Source organism: Monopterus albus, unplaced genomic scaffold (assembly GCF_001952655.1).
Source record: "Monopterus albus unplaced genomic scaffold, M_albus_1.0 scaffold28.1, whole genome shotgun sequence".
In the NCBI taxonomy this organism is placed as follows: Eukaryota; Metazoa; Chordata; class Actinopteri; order Synbranchiformes; family Synbranchidae; genus Monopterus; species Monopterus albus.
The window spans coordinates 3,074,291-3,097,315 of record NW_018127908.1 but is presented as its reverse complement, the minus strand read 5'-3'; the positions used below and the strand labels follow the sequence as shown (position 1 = coordinate 3,097,315).

The 23,025-nt window shown below is 43.1% G+C and overlaps 1 protein-coding gene across 1 annotated transcript in view; it reads right to left on the bottom strand.

Annotated features, from left to right (window-relative positions):
• Positions 1-412: 412 nt before the first annotated feature.
• Positions 413-23,025, bottom strand: part of phlpp1 (PH domain and leucine rich repeat protein phosphatase 1) — a 42,912-nt gene continuing 20,299 nt past the window's right edge. The window contains exons 3-18 of the mRNA XM_020595871.1: positions 16,618-16,814; positions 15,086-15,211; positions 14,204-14,352; positions 11,017-11,163; positions 9,361-9,588; positions 7,869-8,071; positions 7,424-7,484; positions 6,730-6,825; positions 6,050-6,205; positions 5,590-5,790; positions 4,975-5,137; positions 4,515-4,645; positions 4,163-4,276; positions 3,526-3,720; positions 3,040-3,268; positions 413-2,915 (exon numbers count right to left, since the gene is read on the bottom strand). Coding sequence (XP_020451527.1) covers positions 1,617-2,915; positions 3,040-3,268; positions 3,526-3,720; positions 4,163-4,276; positions 4,515-4,645; positions 4,975-5,137; positions 5,590-5,790; positions 6,050-6,205; positions 6,730-6,825; positions 7,424-7,484; positions 7,869-8,071; positions 9,361-9,588; positions 11,017-11,163; positions 14,204-14,352; positions 15,086-15,211; positions 16,618-16,814 — 3,695 coding nt within the window. The 3' untranslated portion in view covers positions 413-1,616. The remainder of the gene's footprint in view (positions 2,916-3,039; positions 3,269-3,525; positions 3,721-4,162; positions 4,277-4,514; positions 4,646-4,974; positions 5,138-5,589; positions 5,791-6,049; positions 6,206-6,729; positions 6,826-7,423; positions 7,485-7,868; positions 8,072-9,360; positions 9,589-11,016; positions 11,164-14,203; positions 14,353-15,085; positions 15,212-16,617; positions 16,815-23,025) is intronic.

The following is a 23,025-nucleotide window of genomic DNA, read 5'->3' as shown; positions in this document are numbered from 1 at the left end:
GAGTGGGCCAAAATCCCTGTTGCAGTGTGTGCAAACCTGGTCAAGAACTACAGGAAACGTTTGACCTCTGTAATTGCAAACAAAGGTTTCTGTACCAAATATTAACACTGATTTTCTCAGGTGTTCAAATACTTATGTTCAGCAGTGCAAGACAAATAAATTCTTTAAAAATCATACAATGTGATTTCCTGAATTTTTTTTTAAAATTCTGTCTCTCAGAGTGGGAATGCACCTACAATGTGAATTTCAGACCCCTCCATGATTTCTAAGTGGGAGAACTTGCAAAATCGCAGGGTGTTCAAATACTTCCGTTCCTCACTGTAAATCCAAAGAGTCACTTTAAATTTTCTGGTCAGTTATTAAAAACAAGTCTGAGACAGCAAGACTTATATTCACAAATTTAAAATTTATTATACCAAAGACAGGAACATTTGTGTTGTCTCTTTTTGATGTGGATATATTTTATTTGTATTACTGAACTTGACACAGTCATGCCGGTGGTAACAGTTACTGTAGGAGGGAGGTGGGACTAGTGTGTGTGTGTGTGTGTGTGTGTGCATGCAACGATCTGTCTGTTAGTGTTGATTAGATACAGTGATGACTACAGGACATCATAATCAGAGTGGAGCAAACCATAGCAACTGTGTGTAGTTATACTTCATGGAATGTTGGGTTTCTGGCCTGCAATTGTGTGTGTGTGTGTGTGTGTGTGTGTGTGTGTGTGTGGCTTATATTTGTGGTTCTACATTGTAAGATGTTTGAGGGGGTGACACCTCCACACTTGTCCCCACTACTAAAACCTTCACCGACGAACGGGCAGTTCTTTTAAAAGCATCAGTATATATCATTTCTCTTATTTACAATCATTGGAAAAAAATTTCTCTCAGAGAAGATTAGTAAAAGTGACTGAGTCACCATAAAGAGTATGCAACTCCTAGGAGTTAGTATTTAAAATTTCTACAAAAAATTTCTATGCCATTTTACAGGCCAAGAGCCATGATTTACTGAAGAAATACAGTATTTTAAGTGCCCTATCTACAACAGTTAAACGTGGTATTACAGATGTACCTCTTGACATGATAAAAAGATTGTCTGTTTTTAAAAAGTTCTTTCAGCAACTTCACTGCTTTCACATTAAAAGATATGTTTTTACAAACAAACCAACCAACCGTGGGATCGTTATCAATATTAACAAGTGTTGTAGTGAGCTAATGCTATTGCAAAGAGACTAGTGATTACATATTCAGCTGGTTGTCTAATGTAAAAAGCTCCACAGTCTGTGAGAAGGGCACGACCATGGACACTAGGAGCTGTGTACACAGGCTTTACCAAGAAGGTTGGGTATCATTAAAGGGCTCATTTGCTAGTTTTTTATTCGAGTTGCTTGGGTAAAAAGAAGTGGAACAGGTTACAGTGCATGGTTGTCCAAAGATGAGAACTGGAAGGCTGCTGAGAAAAAGCTGGATGAGACTTTTTCATGTGCATTTTACAGCCTCTTGAGGAAATTGATTTGTTTGTGTTTATATATTGGAAAATCAGAGTGGTTAGGTTGATGTAGGTTTCTGTGCATGCTGTTGCCGTGAGAGAGATGAGGCTGTAGCTGGTGGTATTGCTGTTCAGAGAGGGGTGTCATAGTAGTCTGTGGTCTCCGTCCCAGGTGGCTTCTGCTGTTTCTGCTGATGCTGCTTCATGATTTCCTTCACCTCCGCCTCCAGCTCAGGGGGAATGATGAACTGATCATCTGGGTCAGGCTGGGCTGGCGCTGTGAAATAACCCCCAGATTTCTTTGAAGGGGCGTCAGCAGCCACCTCAATAAGGTTGTGACTCTTTTCCTGGCGTGCCACTGACCCATTAATTCTCCTTTTGCCTGCCAACTTTCCTCCGTCCCCAACTCCTTGCCATGGCTCGTCCTTCTCCAGCCCATTTTCAGCCTCACCAAGGCTTATGTCAACCCCATCTTCCAAGGGCTCTGGGGTGCATGGTGGTGGAGGAGGCAGGGGGAGAGTAAGTAGGGTTCGCTCCTGGGTGGAGGATAAAGGTGCTGATGTTTGGGGTGACAAGGAGGACTCCGCTTTAAGGCAGTGGACATCTGCCTCTACTTCTACACGGCTCCCATTGGAAAAAACACCTGCAATGGGTTCCTCATCCTCGCTGTCTAACCCGTTGTCAGACAGGGCACTGGAGAAGGTGGCACTAGACAGCTGCCTCTGGAAGGAGCCTGCTAAACAGGCAGGATGGAGCGCACAGCAACTGCGGGCAGAAGGCAGATCTGAACCTGGGAACAGCGACTGGCAGGGCTGTGTGGTTGTATGGGCCTGCTGGTGCTGTAAGGCCAGTGAGTGGGCCTGATGGTGCATGTGGAGGTGAGCATGATGGGGCTGCTCATGCAGCAGCACCAAGGAGCTCTGCAGTGGCTCATCAGATGAGGCTGTGGAGCCCACCTCGCTGCTCATCTCGCTGGTGCTGATCTCACTGCTGATTTCACTGCAGGAGGAAGGGGGTACAGGAAGGGAGCCATCCGAGGGCCGTTCCTTGATGGCAGAGGACGATGGGGGATAGGGGCCCAAGCCAGGGCTTGGAGGTGGATGGGGAGGCTCAGAGCAGCAGCAGGAGCAGCAGTCTTCGCTCACACTGAGCTGGACTACAACAGCGCTGAGGCTGTCGGTGCAGCCATAGCCCTGTGCCAGTGTGCACAGCTTCTTAGCAGCAGCTAGGCCATCAGGGACGTTTCGAACAGCCTCAACCGCTTCAATGGGAGACACAGCATCCCACAAGCCCCGGCTCCCCAGAATGAAAAACTCATCCTGGGCCGTGAGAGTGACTGTCTGCACATGGGGACAAGGGATTACAGATGGGTAAAGGAAGGAGTAGCCCATGATTCGCGTAGAATCGGTCACACCGTTCACCTTGTTGTCCTGTGGACAAAAAAAGAGGAAAAAAAAAATCACTACAGGAACTATGCAACACCCCTAAAATTACATTACCACCACTGCACTCTACATTGATTTCAATATACATAGGGTGTTTTTAAGCATCTACCTCAGTGATGATAGCCCTGTGTCGCCGGATCCTGTGGTACTCCTCCTCTAGTCCTACATTATGAAGCACTGATAAGGGTAATGGTTTTCCATCCCGGCACAGGATGGCCTGGCATTTGCCCACATTAGCAGCTGTAAGGGTGAAGCAGCCTCCGGGGTCGGTGGGATCATGGCGAATGTGACACAGAGCTGCTGAGCCACCTAGTTTCTGACCTGCTGTTCCAAGTTTTCTGCAAGATCAGAAGGAAGATGACATAGGAAGAGGGGGTTCAGTTGTGCACATTAGAATTTTTGTTATTGAATTTCAATTCAGTTTTATTTAACACCAATTCACAACAAAAATCATCTCAGCACACATTACAGAGTAAAGTCAAGACCTATTATTGAGAGTAGCTCAACAATCAAGCACTTGGCGGCAGTGGGGGAAAAACTCCTTTAAAGGACGAAACCTCCAAAACAGTAAAAGCCTTTTGAACTGATCCTATACCTTTGCATGACAAGGAAGGTGTTGGTCATATAGTCCTCCTTGCTCTTGGTCTTGTGTAGTTCTTCAGCCAACACATCATTCATTGTGCACTGCAAAAGGTAGGGCACCTCCACGTTTCTGTCCCCATCAAATACGCCGTACAGAGCTTCACGACTCCCACAGAAACTGTTTACTGAAAGAGCTGCAACGCACAGTCTGAAAAGCAAACGAACAAAAGGCCATAATGTCACTAAGGCAGAAACAGTGAGGGCTTCAAAGATATAATAACTCCTCTGTTCATATACCAATCATGCTACTCCACACACTAATAACCATGGAAACAATACTTTCTATGATTCAACTGTCTGTCATCAGCACATGCCGACTGAACATCATTCACATACTATAAATGGAAATGATATGTGCAATTGCCTGAATCATTTAGCATGCACATTAAATGATTGAATTGGCAATTTAGTCCATACAAAGATGTTTTGGCATGTGAATACATGATTCCAATAGGCACCGCTTCAGTATTTTCTTCATTTGAGTCATCTGGCTTTGACAATACTTAGCCTCAAGAGGTTTGGATTAGTGAGGCTTCACCGGACGAGTGTGATGGCGGTTGTTTTTTTTTCATCAACTGAAATGAACTCACTTGTTCTTGACGCCCGAGGCCTCTGTGTAGCCGTGACTCCACACAGCAGGTCCACCAGATGCCTCATTCGACGAAAAGGTTGGAGGCGGATCAATGCGGAAGCAGCGAATATTACTGAAAAAAGAAACAAAAAATGAAAAAGATCAAATACCCTGTATGATGTGGAGGCATAAAGATACATAAACCACTGAGAGGATTCAAATCTGGTTATTTCCAAGAGATGTTAAATGGGAAAATTAAACATGAAAATAAAAAAAATCTAATATACCACATGCAAAATGTAAGTTGCAGTCATACTAACAGGTCTACTGAAGTCCCATATAAAGCAGGAAAAAACAAAGCAAATACATACTTGAGCTGCTCAAGGGTCTTGTGGTCCAGGTTGAGACGAGGGTTTCCAGTCAGGTCCAGCTCCTGAAGCTTGGGAGGCAGATTCTCTGGTAGTGTGATCTCACTCAGCTCATTACAGCTCAGATCCACACACTGACAACAAAGAATAACAGGTCAGTACACTAGAGTGTGGATACCTGGCCCGCACCAGACAGAAATTTAGAAGTTATGTTCGGGTCTGGGTCGGGTTCCGACACATCGTTTACACCTTAGGCTAGACAGCTGGAGTGCTCAAATGTCTCCTTTGTTTAATGAGAAGGAGAAAAAAAACTGTATAAACTAAACTGCGTCGGGTTCAGATGCCACACTCTTGGGCACAGGTTGGGTTCAGACATAAATATGCGGTCCGATCCATGCTCTAGTCTGTACTCATTCAAATGCATATACGGTTCACAGAGATATGGCTCTTACTACTGCCTTACTTTCATCTCCATCAGCTGCATGACCTCAGGAAACACCTCGATGGCGTTGGAGTGGGCAATGAGCGTGTGCATTCTTCTGCAGTTCATGATAGTGGTGGGTACAGTCTTCAGCATGTTTCCACTCAAGTCCACCTCCTCCAGCTCCTCCAACTTGGCCATTTTACTAAGGGATAAGGAAGAGCAATAGGTGAGCTGATATAGGTAAAGTGATAGTGCTGCTGCTTCTAGTGCTGCTTCCACTTTTTCCACCATTAAAAGGTTTTTTTGGGGGTGGGGGGTTGCATGCTTATGTACCTTAATGTGAGGTTGGTGTGGAATGTGACTCTAGACCGGTTGGGAACCACTGATTTGTCACCTCACATTTTAAAAGTGAGGCTTTGTTGTGCTTCTCTTTCTTTATTATTTCTGTAAATGGCATCTCTTTAGGTTTTAGACTGTTAGACAAACAAAAGAATCTCAGAAACTGTGTTTGGGGTGGTTTTTTCATTGTTTTTATACATTTCACAGACAAAATGATTAATAAAAATGACTGATTACAGAAAAGTAATCATTAGCTCCTCCCCTAGTGTGAGTAGAGTGAGAGTGAACTGTCAGTCTAAAATGTGACATCGTTACCTTGCTGGGAAGGTCTGGAGATGGTTATAGGCCATGTGCAAAACTCGAAGGTGTGTGTGGCCTGTCAGCATTGGCACACACTTGTCTGTCAGATGGTTATTGGTCAGGTAGAGTTCCTGCAAGATGCTGTGGCTCTCCTCTGATAGGCTGGATGGAGGCAGGTGCTCTAGCTTATTGGCTGATGCATTTACACATCGCAAACTGAAAGTACAAATTATAATGTTCAGATTCAGTTTTGTTTACTTTCAGACAGGGAGATAAAAAGGTGAGATGAGTTACTTTAATTAGAAACTTCCACATGAATTCCTACTACTGGTTGTTTTTTTTTGGCCTTCATCCTTGCCCTTGGATGTCCTTTCCTTGATTAAAAAATACTCATGCATATTCTATTAATAATGTCTGTCCTCCATATACATAAAACCCCCAAAACAAATCATTTCCTGCTTATGATTAATGCCACCTGTCAGATTTGAGGAAGAGGTTACAGGGCAGCTCCACCAATTGATTGTGCTGTACATCCAAAACCTCCAGCAGAGGGCGCTCCACTCTTTCAGGCAGCTTCTGCAACTGGTTATGTCCTGCACTCAGCTTCCTCAAACTGTTGCTGCATAACAACCTGCAGCATGAAGAATAAACAGATGGCTGGTTCAGAACGAGAACATCGAACCTATGGACATATGTAGATAGATGACATGGCTGGTGAACAGGCTACATGTCTATTCTACACAAGTGGATCATGAAAGAGTGAAATACTACTGGAAATGAGGATAGTGCTGCAGGAGGATGGGGGGTGAGGACAAGGATGTGAAAGCAGAAAATAGCAGCGTCTCTAGAGAAGCCTACAGCTGAAATTCATCATCCTGACACTTATTGGGTAAAAAATAAATGCAGACAATGAAGGGACCAGAGGAAGAGAGAGAGAGAAAAAGGACAAGACAAATGAAAAGAGAAGCAGAGGGAAGAAGGCTGATGAGAGAATGAGTTGGATCTGAGGTGACCGGACAAAGGCTGTTGCAAGCTATCTGTGTGATTTATGAGGCCCTATAGGGGATAGATTACTGGCGACAAAGGGCAGGGAGGAAGGATAATGCTGCACTGTACTCCATTTACAGAGGTACAGATGCACTGGCTGAGACTCACCGTGCCGGAAGCTCGGCGATGTGGTTGTGGCTCACATCCAGAACTTCCAGTTTCTTTGCTTCATACAGCCAGTCTGGCACAGACTCCATACGGTTCCTGGGAGGGGGTGATTATAAAAATAAATTATGTGCAGCTTAAGTTAGATATCTAAAATGGAATACAATGTACTGACATGCTGCTTGTATTTGAATTCCCACCAGTCCTGCTCTAGAAAAGCAAAGCTCTGGATGTAAATTGGCCCTTTTCCCCATTATCTGTAATATTACTGATTCAGTTTCTCAGGTAACTGAAGTCTGAGCTGTGTTGTGTTTGAGACAAAAAAAAAAAAGGAAATAATTCTCTCATGTGTCCCTCGTGTCAAGTGTAACAGTCTTTCAAGGCTAAAGTGGGAAAAAAAGATGGAATGCTTTTTAATGATCACAAAAAGGCAAAGTACAAAAGTCCATCTTTCACTTATGAATCGTGTTATGCCACAGGTCTGAGCTGACACGCTTAAGTTCACATTACACCACACTTTTCAAAGGCCTTGTTACAAGACCTTTAAAGCAAACATTCTCACAGTGAACAAGCACTACTGCTCCTGCAGCGCACAGATGATGTACTGTAAAAGGGCTACATTTTCAAAATGCTTTACCTATTAGTGCTGCATTCCTTTTTTTGTTGTGTGTGTACTTTTGGGATTTTTTTTTCTTACCTTGAGATATCCATATAACTAAGATTGCAGGGCACAGGACTGACATCCAGTTGTCGTAGCTCTGTAGAGAGAAATCCAAACACATTAACCTACAGCAAGGATGGACACGCCTAATACAAATGCAAGTAAATGATAGAAAATGGAGGGACGTGTTCGGGAGGGGGTGGTAATGAAAAGTTAGAAAGGAATGATGGAGAGAGACAGAGACTGCAGCACTAAGGACAAAAATGAATGCATGATGGATATAGAAGAGCATCAGGGGAAATAGTAATATAGGAAAAGGGGGGGGGGGTTACGGTATGTGTTAGAGGTTCAGAAAAATGTCAGTAATTTCAAATTAGAAACTAGTGATGTGGTGGTCATGTGAGAAGGAAGAGGATACGTCTTTTTTAACCACCCATGATTGCCCTCGCAGAGAACACAAAGTCCTGCATGCTAAACCCACCGTTGTTGGAGGCGTAGATGCCTTTGAGCAAGCAACCCTTGGCCCTGAGGCTGGCAATGCGGTTTCTCTCGCAGTGAAGCACCTCTAGCCTGGGGAAGACTGAGGCGTCCATGTCCGTCAGCCTGTTATCCCTTACGTCCAGCTGTGTCACATGCCTCAGCAGGTCAGGCTCATCTGGTACCATGCTAGAGATCTTATTCAACCTGACAGAGGCAGCAGAGAGGAGGCAAAGGTTCAGCTCCAGTTGACTCAGGTTGAAGTGTGCAGACTGTGGCCTTTCATGCAAGGCAATGAACATGCCTTGGGTAGTGGCTGACATAGTAGTACTCTGTTATTCTGTGTGCAAGACTGATTCAAGTGACTTTTGATTTTTTTTAAAGGCAGTGTTGGTGATTCATTTCAGAAGCAGTTCGTTACATTTCTTGTATTTTTCTTTTCATTCCAATGGCAAAGAATACATTAAATGCAATGATAACACTGTGGCAGCAGCAGGACTGAAATAAAGCCTCACCAATAATTTTACTCGGTCTGAGCAAAACCAATAGATGGCCTAGACGGCCCTGTCAACCTTTGTTCCTACTTGCGCGCACTCTGCCCTTGCACTCATTGCACGAGCCAAGAGTTTCCCACAAGGCCAGGCAGGCAGACATGTTACCGCTGTGTTTTTATAGCTAAAGCTAGCGAGATACAGCAGAGAAGGTACCCACAGCAGCTTTTGATCACAACCAGAGATTGTATTCAGCAAAGCAACAACTAAAAAGAAGTTGGATGCTGCAAGAATTAAAACCAGAGCTAACACTGGTGTGGATTTGAACGATGGCGAAAACTGAAAGGGGCTGAAGAGTGAGGCCATGGTGGCTGAATTTCTGATGGACAGGTAATTAGCAGTTTTGTTGATATTACATTTAATTATCCTACTTTGGTTTACTTTTAAAAATGCCCATTACAATTTCCTAAATTAAAAAAGATGACTGCTTGCAAGAGCCTTTTGGTCCAACAAACTGTCCAAATCTGGGAAAAACACCAAAGCTTCACAAGTCAGAAGCTTGGCAAACTTGAAAAATGTTTAACACATGACCAGCAACTCACTGATTAACAAATGTTTTATCACTGGGAATAATTCTAAAAAATTATGTTTAAATAAAGTCACAAAGGGTGAAGTATTAACTGGAAAATAGTGCAAGTCATTCTAGCTCCGTGCTTTTCCAAACAATGGGAAGACACCTGATAGAGCGATCACAGGCTAATGATTTCCCGATTTCAACCGGGTCCGGCTGTCTGCTAGTGTTTTGCTTTTCTCTCAGTGTTTCCATCATTAGTGAGCTAACATGTGTCACTGAGCTTACAGCTTGAGGCAAGCATGGCTGGGATTAAAGTGCTGCTAGTTCATGACAAAGCTGCCAAAAATTAATAAAAAAAACCCCTATCATAATCTCATAATAATGATTTGTTAAAATATTTGAAATAATGTGTCTGTATTGCTTGTCTGTACCTTAGATCGATGTGTTTGACACGAAGTAGCCTGAAATTCTGCAGCGTGAGTGTTTCTAGGTTGTTGCCGGCCATGCACAGCTTCTCCATGGAGGCCAACCGCTCCAGAACCTGGGGCACATGGTTAAATTGGTTGAACGAAAGGCCCAAGTAACTCAGCCTCTGAAGGGAACCCAGCTCGTTGGGAAGCTCTTCTAGACTGTTTCCGTCCAACAGGAATGTCTGCAAACTGAAAGAGGAAAATGAGATTAGACCGATGACCTCGTTCATCAAAGACAGAATGTTGTTTTAGATTTTACTTTATTTGCACAGAGAGTATAGCTCAGGATCGGTGGTGGTGGGCCAACTAGGATTTACTTTGAGCATTCATAATCAGTACACTTAATATCCAGCAGATGGCAGTAGCAGCATAACTGCGTTAGTGGCCACTTCAGGAATTTACAGACATACCAGATCATTCCTGCAGATTAACTTCGCATATGAGTCTGTATTGACCCACATACCTGTACATTTATTTTCGAATGAGGGTTCAGTTTGAAATATGTCCTCTACAAGCTGCCAGTACTATCATGTAGTGTTATGAGGGGAAAGTTGCCAAGTTTAAGGCCCTTATTTTATGTATTTATATTATAAATATTTAGCATTTTCTGATGCTGCTCTATAGAATGAGTAACAGGGTTTTTCCACAGGTAAGAGGGTTGATACTAGAGCTCAACCAAAACATAAAACATTCTTAGTGTTCCCATGAGGAAAAATAAGGTATTCAGCAGTTAAAATCAGGTTTGTTGCATCCTCTGTCATATTTGGGGGAAGAGTAACACTGTCATCAAGTAAACCCAAGATCATTTTAGAACCACAAGAACCAAGTGGCATAAATCATTTTAATATAAATAGATAGATGGATAGATAGACTAAAACATACTAAAAATATACTGTAATGTAGTCCTCAAGAGTAATGCAAGAAGCTTGTAAAGAAATAAGATGAGGTGTGTACCAAAAAGAACATCACTAAGCCTGGATTCTCCACAAATTAGCTCAACAGCAAGCTGGATAATTTACTTGACAAGCTTTAAAATGACAATACAGAACACACACACACACACACACACACACACACACACACACAAAGGGAGAGGAGTGAATTTTGACTTGTGGAGACTAAAAAACAAACAGACCAGGGCCAGGCCATGACTGAGGGAAACGTTGGGACGATCAGTGCAAGTGGTGTCGTTTGCTTATATGCTGAAACTAGCCAAGTACATGATCCTGGTGGTTATGCCATGTACTTGTTGCTAAGTAACTCTCACATTTGGCTATGTAAACTTTTGACAATCAAACCAGCAAAATGTGGCTGCCTGTGAAAAGGTTTACTAGTTTTCAAGCCCTGAGATGGCATCAATACATGCATGCATTGGCCTCATGTCAGCAGTAAACGCCTAGTGCAAAAATGAAAGCTTGGGCAAACACCTATCCCACATGCAGCCAACAGTAGGGAGAGGTTAGGTAAACACAAAAACCCCTCAGAATCAGTAGTGAAGTAACTAACCAAAGCATGATCAGATAAAGTGTATTTAGAATAGGGCTACAATATGAATAACCTTCAGCTTCAATATTCAGCATCGTGCAGCCTATATGTACGGTAGTCTGTATCACTAACTTGGTCATGGCTCCAACAGAGCTGGGGACAGAGGCCAGGTAGTTACAGCTGAGGTTGACCTCTGTCAGGGTAGGGATGTCGCAGATGGCCAGGGGGAACTGACCAAGATGGTTATTAGACAGGTTGAGGCTCCGCAGACGAGAAAACCTGCAACAAGAGAGAAGAGAAGGCAATGCAGCAAATTTTAGCTTACACAGAATTTGTTAACAAAAAATAAATAAAACTGATTCAACACATGAACCCATGAACAAAACCTTCCCTAATAAGACTAAACCTTCACATTTGATTGTTGAGCAAATAAGTGTCCATTTAAACACCAGTGACCAGCGGCATTTGGCTTTGTGTCCATGGCAGAAGGGTGACCGGGGATAAGCCACTCAGGGAGATGAAGCCAAGTGATCATTTATCCATCTACACACATATCGACACACACAGGCCACCTGCTATCACCTATCGTGCACAGATAGAGCAGCTATGGCAAGCCTTAGACAGGCAGTGCACATGTTAGCATTGCAGGCTGGAGCAGCTGCTTCAACTGGGACTACTTGATGTTGCTCTATGTACACACACAGGTTACACACACACACACACACACACACACACACACGCATGCATGCATACAGTGTATCACATGATAGTGGAAAAGGCAACAGAGACATCGGGGCTATTGCCTGTTAGGGTGGCCAAGAAATTCCATCTGAGGGTGATTCCTGTGGGCAGTGGGTGGACTCCTGCACTACTTCCCATGTGTATTTACAGCTGCGATTTCATTTTTAACAATTATCTCCAAATATACCATTTCCCGCTCACTGTTTTAGACCACCTCCGTTATCGTGCACCTTAACAGAGCTGATAAACCTAGCGTACATTATCTGCCCAGTACCAAACAACAAAAAGACAAAGTTAGCAATTAGCTGGTGAACACAGTGAAGCATTTCACAGCTAACTATCCTGATGTTTTTCCTCAGCTGTTGCTGAAGAGTAAACAAATGGGAGAGTTAATATTGGTTTTGTATTCATTAGGTGAACAGGAACACAACTCTGAGCTAGTGCTAATGTGTAAATAAGCAACTGCTTGCCAACACTTTAGCCATATCACATTTTTAATGCTACTAATACAGTACTGTCTGTTCCTTTCTCCTTTACTTTATTGAAATTAAGTTTGTTCTTTTAGATTAACTACTGTTTTTAAGTATAGTCTGTGGGCTAAGGTGTTTTTTTCTGTCCTTCCCTTTCTGTCTTCTCCATTTCTTTTATGTTTTTAATTACAATTATTATTATGTACAGCACTTAGGCCAACTGTTGTTGATTTTTAAATAAACTAATACTGACAATACTGTTTTTAGCTTCTTCTGCTGCCCCCAAGTGGCCAAAACAATCAATCATTATCTGATTGTTTTGGCCACTTGCATTAATTATTAATGCAACATAAATCCTTTCACTTGGACTTAAGTACCCCCCTTTGAACTCACTTCTTTCTGCCAGCATTCTGTCCCACATTCCTCCCTGTCCCTTCATTTCCATCACTTTTATGTCCTTAATAACTAAAATATGAGCCAAAAGTTCAGTTATATGCAAGGAACATCAGCCATTCCCCTCAGCAAGCAGTGGCCCCTGCTTCAGAGAGAAACACATGGCAGGAAGGCCAGTGCCATAAACAAAGAGCTAGTATTCCGGACAAATGATCACGCATATCTGATTGGCAATGCACCCACAAGTCAATATTTGGCCAGAGAGAAAAGAAGGAAGGGGAGAAGCCTATGGCAGGTTCACACATTCCATTCCTCTTGGAAAAAGACAAAACATTATGACCCCACGTTAGGTGTCAAGAACAGCCTTCTTTATAGTGAAACAAAAACAGGCACATATACAGCTGTCAACACCAAAACACATTCATATGGCTGCACACAGAGTATTACTGTTCTTGACTTCAGCTCTTTTGACTTCAGTCTCTCAAGGGGAAAAGAAAGCAGTCAGGCAACTCTGCTAAAAGTTTCTGTCCAAAAACTTTTTTCAGCTAACTATTTATCTCTTTCTCATTACTGAATTATTTTTTCATGCTGGATCAAATGTGGGTGAGCCATACTTAGGTCTGGCAAAGCTAAATGGATATTATGCTTCACCAGCAGGGGAGCTGTGCACGCCTCGCTTAGAATTGAGCTTCACATCATCTTTTTTTTTTTTATGTCAGCAGTCATTATCCTGAGGATTTAAGGGGAGGGGGGAGAAAGACAGTGACTACTGCGAAGCACTATAAAATCCTGAGCTTATATAATTTTCAGGAAGACACACAAGCATGCAAAAGAAACCTGCACAGCCACAAACACACTCCTGTTGGTGTAGTGATCTTAAAAAAAAAAATAAACTACACAAAATACCATATTGTATTAAAACATTGTACGCACTGACCCCAGATTTGTAGCCTGCAGCCTCTTCTTCTGTTGCATACAGTACAATAAAGCAACTCTCACTCTCTCTCATACATAGAGGCTCCATTCTTCATACACACACAAAAACATCAGATTCCCACAATCCACTCTGTTAAACTAAAAAAAAAAACCTTCGGAGATCTTCAGCGTAGCTGTGATAGTTATGCATGTATACCAGTGTGTACATAAATGTAAATTCATGCTGCATACACACACATAGGTCTTAGATGTGGGCTTTAATCTGGGACCGTGATAAGCATGCAGCAGATGGTGCCCACAGAGACGGAGAGCGAAGGAGGCCAGGCACATTAAAAGCCTCCCTGCAGACATATCTTCCCTTCTGGGCTCTGGGCTTGTTTGGCTTAGCCTGCTACAACACAGTCCTGGCTAGCCTCTACGGACCCCTTACGCCAATGGTCCCAGTACTAGACTGCTCAGGCCGATGGCTTGCAAATTGCAGGCAAAGCAGCCAGTCCTGACCTGCTGCGTCCATTGAAGCCTCACTGTGTCTGTCTCTCCTTTCCTTGTACAATAGCCCATCCCATTTCCTTTTGCTGCCTAATTATGTTAAGCTTTGCTAAACCTTCTCGAGTCTCGTCTTGCTCAAACCAGCCCATCCACACCACCCTGCACTGTCTACCTGTAATGCCTTCTCAAGTCCATCCTCTCTTTTCTTATCTTTCACTTCTTCCTGCCTCTCCCTCTCCTTATAGTTTAGCCTCAGGTGTGTTTGCTGTGAATTTCCAGTGGCCCTGTACCTCTGCAGCTGCTGCAGCTGCTGGTCTGCAGGCAGGAAGTTGTGTTTGAGGTTAAGGTGGGTGAGATCATGGCTGTAAAAGAGGTTGGGAGGAAGTTGCTCCAGGCTGCAGCAGGACAGATCAACTGAGTTGATTCTCTGGGACACCATCTAGATGGAGGTGGGGAGGAAAGCAAAAAAGAGTGGAGAGGGGAGAGAGAAGACAGAAAAAGAAAATTATCTCTTGTGCACAAGATTACCGACTTACTGTTTATGTGTGTAGCCTGCTGCATGCTAAGAGGTCAAATGCCATATGATGGCTAATCTTCTTGGGATTAAAGGGTCAGAAGTCAAGAGAAATTCCTAATGACCTAATATCACACATGTAATCTAGTTAACCAAATTTACAAAACAGAAAGCGTGACCCCAAATAAAATGACAGAAACATCCAGTCTGTGAACTTGAGCCTTTGAGAGCAGAGTTAGCTAGAGGCTCAGCAGTGTTCCTTGTGGCACGTGCTGCTTCTATCCAGGCTTCTATTCTGAGTGGCCCTCTGGGTGCTGGTGACATGCATGTCCCTGTTAATATTTAGAAAAGAGGTTTTCTGGCTATGGCCTACTTGAGTTCAAATAAGAGAAAGGAGAGAGGGTCATGAGTGGTGTTTGTGTGTGTGAGTGCACTCAGAGACACTCGCGTTATATAGTACAGTTTGGGCAGCGGTGAAATGTGCAGCTTTCAATCCACTCAGCTTATACGCGCAGTGGGTATAGTGCCATATTTCAATACATCAACTTGCAGTTGCACATGGTCTGATATACAATGCAGCTGAGCCATGAGCAGTGCCAGGGAGCATCTGCCTATGTTCTCCTTTTCTTTCTGTAACTCTGATGCACATGCACATTACCTTGGCAGCGTGTCTGTGCCAGCGCAGGTGCTCCGTGAAGCTGTCAAAGCTGACGTAGTAGGTTTGACTCTGAGGCCCTGCCGAGCTGAAGGCTAAACAGTGATTGTGCTTCTTCACCTCTTCTACCTGCAGCACAGCACACACACAGGAGTGACATTAGGGTCTGAAATTCTGACATCTCTGGCCCACCTCTGAATACAAATGATAAACCCATGCCCATAGAGCTGGACGCTAAAAGAAAAGAAAGCAGAGAGGAAAAGCTGACAGACATCTCACTAGATTAATCCTTATTTGAAGCAGCTTCTGTTGAAGCTCATAACTATAAATGACTGTAGGGCAGACAAATTTAGTCAACCAGAAGACGCATGGTGATGTAATGAAGGCCTGTGATGTGAGAGATAATATGCATGTGCTTTTTAGAGTCACACAAAGTCACGCACACAAGCACATGGACTCTGAATGAATGGCTGACTATGCATACTGGCACACATACACACATATCCACCACATACAGGTACAAGCAGCAGCACTAATGTGGTTCAAGGGTTGACTAGAAATGTTTGTTGTTAAGAAATGTTTAAAAACTGGGCGTGGTATGGAGTGTCAGGTAGACAAGTATAAACGGCTTTTCAGAAGCGCCCTTAGAGCTTATTTACTGACCTTGCACATACACAGACCCATAAAGTAATAAACAGCTATAAAGAAGCGGCTTAAAAAACGTGCAGAGAGCAATGAGGTTACTCAAATGCTATAGTCATTCATCACGTTAAACATTATAGCATACATTTGAAAATGATCCGAAACATCCCTGCAGAATGCCATAAACATTTAGACTTTGTAAAATCTGGTTTGGACCATTTCTGTTTGACGTCGAGTTGAAATGAACAAAGCACAAAGTATTACTGGAGGTCAACCTAAAGGACAAACAGCTAGTGAAGATAAAATGTCATTGAGGACAAACTTCACCGCACAGGGAGACATTTGCATATCACTCTCCAGTGATATGACATTATGAATTTATGATCCAAAAAAAAAAAAAAAAAAATGCATATCACTACTATGCAAGTCCAGAGTGAGGGCTTAAAAGGACTATGTGTACATCTCATGTCTCTTATAAAATCATTCCTACATCCTTGGTCCTCAGCCTAGAAGTCGCTCCAGTCAACCAAGGACGTAGGACATTCTTATATCGGCTCTGAGAAGTGAGGACCGAGGATGGTACTGGACGAACCATGACCGAGGATACATGAGACCATCCTTCGCAGAGGTTTTTTGTGAACTGACATGCCCCTTTATCAGAAATCAGTTGGTGATTGGACATTTCAGATGAAGGATGTGAGGAAAGGACATATCTTGTTGTTAATAACATGTTTCCTTGAGTCCTTTCTCCTCCCATTTCCCTCAAATCTTACGTGGCTGGGACTAAGACAAGGAAAAGATGCAAGTGAGGGCAACGACAGTGTTTATAAGAGACTTGGGATGTTATCTATGTGATGGCATGCCAGCTCAGTTGTGGTTCAACTCTTACGTACTTTTCCTCCAATGAGCGGCAGGATGTGCATCTTCCCTGTTTGGCTCTCTTTGACAGAGGAGACGATGAGACAGGTGCCGCACAGGATGACCTGCCGTCTGGTCCAGCGGTTCACTGGTAGCTGGAGCTTCCCTTTCCGAACGTTGTACATCCCTGACAGCTGGACCCTCTCTGAGCTCTCAGTGCTTTGGGGCTTCCCTGGAACAAAAAAAAAAAAAAGAGAGATATGGCGTAGTTAGCAGCACTGTAGCTGTGGCCCTGACATACCACAACTAAAGAAAATCAGTTTAATAAAATAGCAGAATATGATCACGAGTGTCTAAATTTCTTGACATTCCATCCATTAGTTGAGACATTTTACAAAAAAAAATGTCAGTGTCATTACAATGCCATAAAAAACTCACCAAGGTCATTTGGGTACATATCATATCAGCCACGAGTGTCTGTACAACATTTTGTGGCAACCAAATGAGCGGATTAAAAAACAAAAACGTCATGGTGGCAATGGAGGAAAAGTAGAGGGATCACCAAAATCAGTGACTGTCTGGAGATGAGGAATGTCTGTACACAATTTCATGACAATCCATCAAGTAAATGTTGAGCTATCGGAGCGCCACTATATTTCCTTTCACTGCAGATATACATTCATCCGTTTTGAATTTAATACCAGGTGCATCTCTTCTAAATGATGCTGGCCAGTTTCTGAGCTGCCTTTATTGAGTTTTACCCATCTGTCTGTCTCTCCTGCAAGCCCTGTTCTCTCGCCTCACCTCCAGCCTGTCAAACCTGACAGTCAAGCTGCTTATCAGGCGTTCTGTCAGCCAGGATTTCTTATCATTCTGTCTAAACATCCACCTGCTTTCTGTCTACTTCCGCCTCCGCAAAAAACCTACCCAGGCTGGCGTGTGCTGCTGTCCTCCCCCCTGTCGTTTCTCTATCTGTCCAGCTGCCTGGCTTTCAGTTTCTCCATTCTATCTATACTTTTGTGTGTGTGTTTTCACAGCATGCTTTAACCTCACTGTTTTCCCATTCCATCTAGAGATTCATGAATTGGTTTATGAAGTTTTCCTTTCCAAGCGGCAGATGGCCTTAGAAAATATCTCTCATCCTGTGGCCTGCTGTAAACTAGCTGCACCCCTCTTGCGCTCTCTTTCACACATATTTCACATCATTTCAAACACACTGAGTGAAGCAGAGGGGGTGGAGGCGAGTTAAAGAGAGGAAGAAAGAGTCAGTAGAGTAAGGAAGTGCAAACTTGCATACGCTCTTGGGGCTTTAAATAAGTCAGGTCTTTCTCACGCTGACTGTAAAGCTAATGCAGTAGAGTACTGCCCACCGTTCTCATCCAACACAGCAGCAGAGATGAATAACATTCTGACCGGAGGTCTGTTTATTTGAGCTGATGTGATTCAACCTGCTACCACGACAATTTTATTCTAATGATTTTCATCCACAGCTAAATTGGCCTTGTCCAAGAGGAAGAGTTTTATACCAACTGGCAATCTTTTTTTTTTTTTTGGTCAGCACAGTCACAGACTCCTGACCTCTCCTCTGTTAATCTTGTGTTACCAGCTGAATCAATAGTCTAGTTTACAAAAGGATATCTGCTTTGACTAAATGCTAAGTGTGTAGCATAATAGATTATTGTTGAATGCGACCTGTCCTGATACACTTAAACAGCAGAGACTACATTCATAACTAGAGGGCATGCAGCAAAGCACAAACCTTGGAAAAACACTGCACATAGTGCAGATGTGCAGCCTGTACAACAGTTTACGTTCTTAGTGTTCATCTTACTAATTTGGTTGTCTGGTTAAAAACAAAAGGTGTGAGTACAATGCTGTTTCCCTCACATATCAGATACACACAACAGCACGCATAACATACAACTGCAATCCTAGCAAACTTGTCCATATGGAACGGCAAAAGAAATTACATGCAACAATGTAGCATGTGTACAACTGCTCCAACACGTGGGTAGTTATTGAGATAAAGGCATGTGTCTTACTGCATTAAATGAAGGGCTATTTACAAACTGATCTCAAAGCAATGGCAACTTAAATATGGTCCTGTACCTGCAATGCAGTTCATACCTTGCGCAGACCACTGTATATGGCCATTTAAGTGACATAAAAGCACATTCTCATAATTTCTCTCCATATTCTGGCAGCTTTGACTTCACAGCAGTAATCAAAAGCCGGCAACCATAATCTAGAGATACTGTAAGTATGGATAAATACTTTTTAATGAGGTGTCTGGATATGAGAGACATCTGTAATGGCTGAAATTCTTTCTTATACTGTACTTACAGATTAATGAATAACATACTGACAAAGTCCCAGGTGGGATGACATTCTTATCAGATTCACCTACATATCTGAATAAAAGGCTAATTAGATTTGCACTTTACAAATAATGCCTGATGAAAACCTCCACAGACATCTTTAGCTGTGTAGTGTACATGAAATTATAATCTTTACTGTCCCAGCCACTCTTTAAATTGGAACAGACTCCTTGAGGCAAATGTGTGATTTATGATATTGGGCTATAGAAATAAAATATGGCTTGACTTGAACGAAGAATTAAGTTTAGTTCAGTTGTAGCACTTTAAATTTTAATTTGTTGCAAATTTCAAAACAAATGTGTTTAATAAAAACTACAGCATCTCAACTTATGACTTTTAGGAAAAATTATATGATATTAACGGCTACGTCTAAGGATGGATGAAGTGGTACTTTATCTATGCTTTGTTTCTGATAATAAAAATGATAGTAGGAGGTTGAAGCTGTTGAATCGACAAACTTTGGATCACTTATTTTTTCAGAATTCGTCCCTGGATGTGTTGTTGTTTGTCCCTTCTCTATTCTGATCCCACTGGTCTCACTGGTGATTTCCACACTCATTTAATTGTACTTCTGAAGCAAGTGGAGTGTGCAGGAAATGAATGAAACTGCGGGTTTTATCTCTCATTAAAGGGTCATCATTACCATCCACTCTACAAGAAACACTATTAAATGACTTGGCATGTGTGTTATTGTTAGTATGTGGACACAGTGGAATAGGTGCTAGCTGGAAGCAATATGCCAAATATTTTGTGGTATATAGTTTTAGGAAGAAGATAAAGTGGAGGAAATACTGTAGCTTAAAGCAACACTTACACAAATGTTGTGTAATTGTCATAATTTTGAAAATTATCCCGATCGCTTACGGTATAATGACATTTCATGCACCAACATCATTACTGATGTAAGGAAACATGTCAGGTTGCCAAGAAAAAGGCACCACATGGGATCTACTCAATCACCACATGACCTCAGCGACTGGACCGGTTTGAAGATAAATTATATCACTTTGTGGTATAGACAAATGTGTGTCCTTTTTGATTTTAATTTATAAAAAGGTTTGTCAGATAAGTGAGTTAAACTGGAGACTGAAGTTTCCTTTAAGATGAAATGTGGGGAACGGGAAGATAAGAAAGATTAGATAAGGTTTAAACTGGAGATGCAACTTTAAAAGAGAAACATTTACCAGCATGTAACTAAAGAGCTTGGCATATAACTTTAATAATAACAACACACAGCTATTACCATGTTTGTGTTAAGGTTTCTTTTGGAGAAAAACAAAAACAAAAACAAACACTTTATGGTTTTTTTGTTAAAGCCAGCTGCTAATAATATTGATGTATCTGCTAGCTTTCGACCTAAATAACAGGAAGGAATAAATGAACACAGCATGATGTTAGGATCTTAAAATGCACGGCTAAAATATGAACAAGTAATCTTTAGGCTATTGTCCACAAACTGGTGTGGCTGAACAGACTGGTTACCCCCTTCCCACTTTGAGGTAACCAGCACTGAACACTAGACAAACTATTCACAAGCTTTTAGCCTCAGTTTGTCACATGGGCATATTCCCACTATTTTTAGGCTTTTTGTTGGAGCCCACACAAGCATGTGCACAAACATACGCACCCTCCTCCTCCTCCTCTTCCCCATGCTGACACAGTGACAGTGATTAACCATCTCCATATGTACAGCCATCTAACTGTCTCCCCTGAATGTTGACGGACCAAAAACGGCAAGAGGTTTTCAGAGGGAGAACAATACAGCTTGAGTGGGCTGCTTCTGTGATAAGAGAAGTCTGAAAGCTGGTCCTAGATGGATGCCGCCATTTACAACCATCTCACAGGGATGTGAGATGACTGGATGGAAGCAAATGTTTCATTCTGTCCATGGGAATGCACAGCAGAGGAAGCAGAAAGATGGGTGTGACTCCCACGTGAGCATCCTGTTTACAGGGGTGGACCAGAGAAAGGCAAGACCTCTTGGTAACCTTGCAGCAGGTGAAGAGGGTTGCTATATTCCAACTGTAGGAACCATAGGCCACCTACCCTAGAAATATTTTGAACAGCGATGATGTTAGTCTTGGTGGTCATCCCATTATCTATGGGTAAGATGTGAATTTAATAACAATAGGGGGGCTCTGTAAGGTGGGCGTGTTCATGTGCAGTCTATTCATAGAACTACTATATGTAGTTGCAGGAGTACTACAGTGTGTGTGTGTGTGTGTGTGTGTGTGTGTGTGTGTGTGTTGGCTTCCTTCCTCTTCCCCAGGCTCAGGAAAAGAGCGTCTTCCTTCCACACTGGGCTCCAACACCCCTACCACTCAAACACAGACTAACACTAGTCAGACCAATGAACTGGGGCCTTATAATCTCACTTTCACTGGTGAAAGTTATTGCTAGAGAAACTTAAAAGGCACAATCAGCAACAAACTGCAGTAACCACACCAACAACTACATTTACGCTATTAATATTTTTAATGCTCTACTGTCTAAAAGCTGTTTAACTCAGTAATGCCTATAAACTTGAATTGATTTTTATTGAATTTTAAAGTGATGATTTTATTTCTGCAACCCAAACTACAGCTGCATGTAAATCACTTCATAAATTTGCTCTATTGGTATCAGGATGATGCAGAATACAAACATGTTTATATCTGATGAACTGTATGCAATGACAGAGCATATGAGCATGGTACCATTTCATGTTTTCCTATTTTCTCTTGCATTTCAAAGTGATAAAATTATACACTCAACACACAAGTGTACTGCTATGACAACACGTTTCCCTGTAAGAGTGGGTAACTGTTACTATGCATTTTCAGTTCAAGTCTGTCACTGTGTGCTGTTTAGAATTCAAAGAGTAGCACACAGATGTTTAACAGCTGTTACCTAAAATGAGCATCGAGCCTTCTCTGAATACTGATATGGTTTATTTCTGCAAAGGTAATCACACTGGCATGAAGGAAGCAACTCCTAGATGCTTATGGCTGGATGTTTTTTTAAAACTTTTTTTTACAAACTCAAGTTACGTGTCTCTGGATGTTGTTGGGCTGTCTTGGTTGACACGCCTCTGCAACGTTGCATGGCGGTCGGGGACAGTGCCTCTGGACTGGCAGACCGGGGTGGTGGTCCCTCTTTTTAAGAAGGGGGATCGGAGGGTGTGTTCCAACTATAGGGGGGATCACACTCCTCAGCCTCCCCGGGAAAGTCTATGCCAGGGTACTGGAGAGGAGAATTCGACCGATAGTCGAACCTCGGATTCAGGAGGAACAATGCGGTTTTTGTCCTGGCCGTGGAACACTGGACCAGCTCTATACCCTCTTCAGGGTGGCGGAGGGTTCATGGGAGTTTACCCAACCTGTCCACATGTGTTTCGTGGATCTGGAGAAGGCATTCGACCGTGTCCCTCACAGCGCCCTGTGGGGGGTGCGCAGCCAGGGGCCGGAGGGAGTCCGGTTTGGGGACCACAGGATCTTGTCTCTGCTTTTTGCAGATGACGTTGTCCTGTTGGCCCCATCAATCCAGGACCTCCAGCATGCACTGGGGCGGTTTGCAGCCGAGTGTGAAGCGGCTGGGGTGGGAATCAGCACCTCCAAATCCGAGGCCATGGTTCTCAGCCGGAAAAGGGTGGCTTGTTCCCTTCAGGTTGGTGGAGAGTTCCTGCCTCAAGTGGAGGAGTTCAAGTATCTTGGGGTCTTGTTCACGAGTGAGGGAAGGATGGAACGGGAGATTGACAGGCGAATCAGTGCAGCTTCTGCAGTAGTGCAGTTGATGTACCCGGCCAGCATGGTGAAGAAGGAGCTGAGCTGTAAGGCGAAGCTCTCGATTTACTGGTCGATCTATGTTCCGACTCTCACCTATGGTCATGAACTTTGGGTTATGACCGAAAGGGCAAGATCCCGGATACAGGCGGCCGAAATGAGCTTTCTCCGCAGGGTGGCCGGGCGCACCCTTAGAGATAGGGTGAGGAGCTCGGTCACCCGGGAGGAGCTCAGAGTAGAACCGCTGCTCCTCCACATTGAGAGGAGCCAGCTGAGGTGGCTCGGGCATCTGTTTCGGATGCCT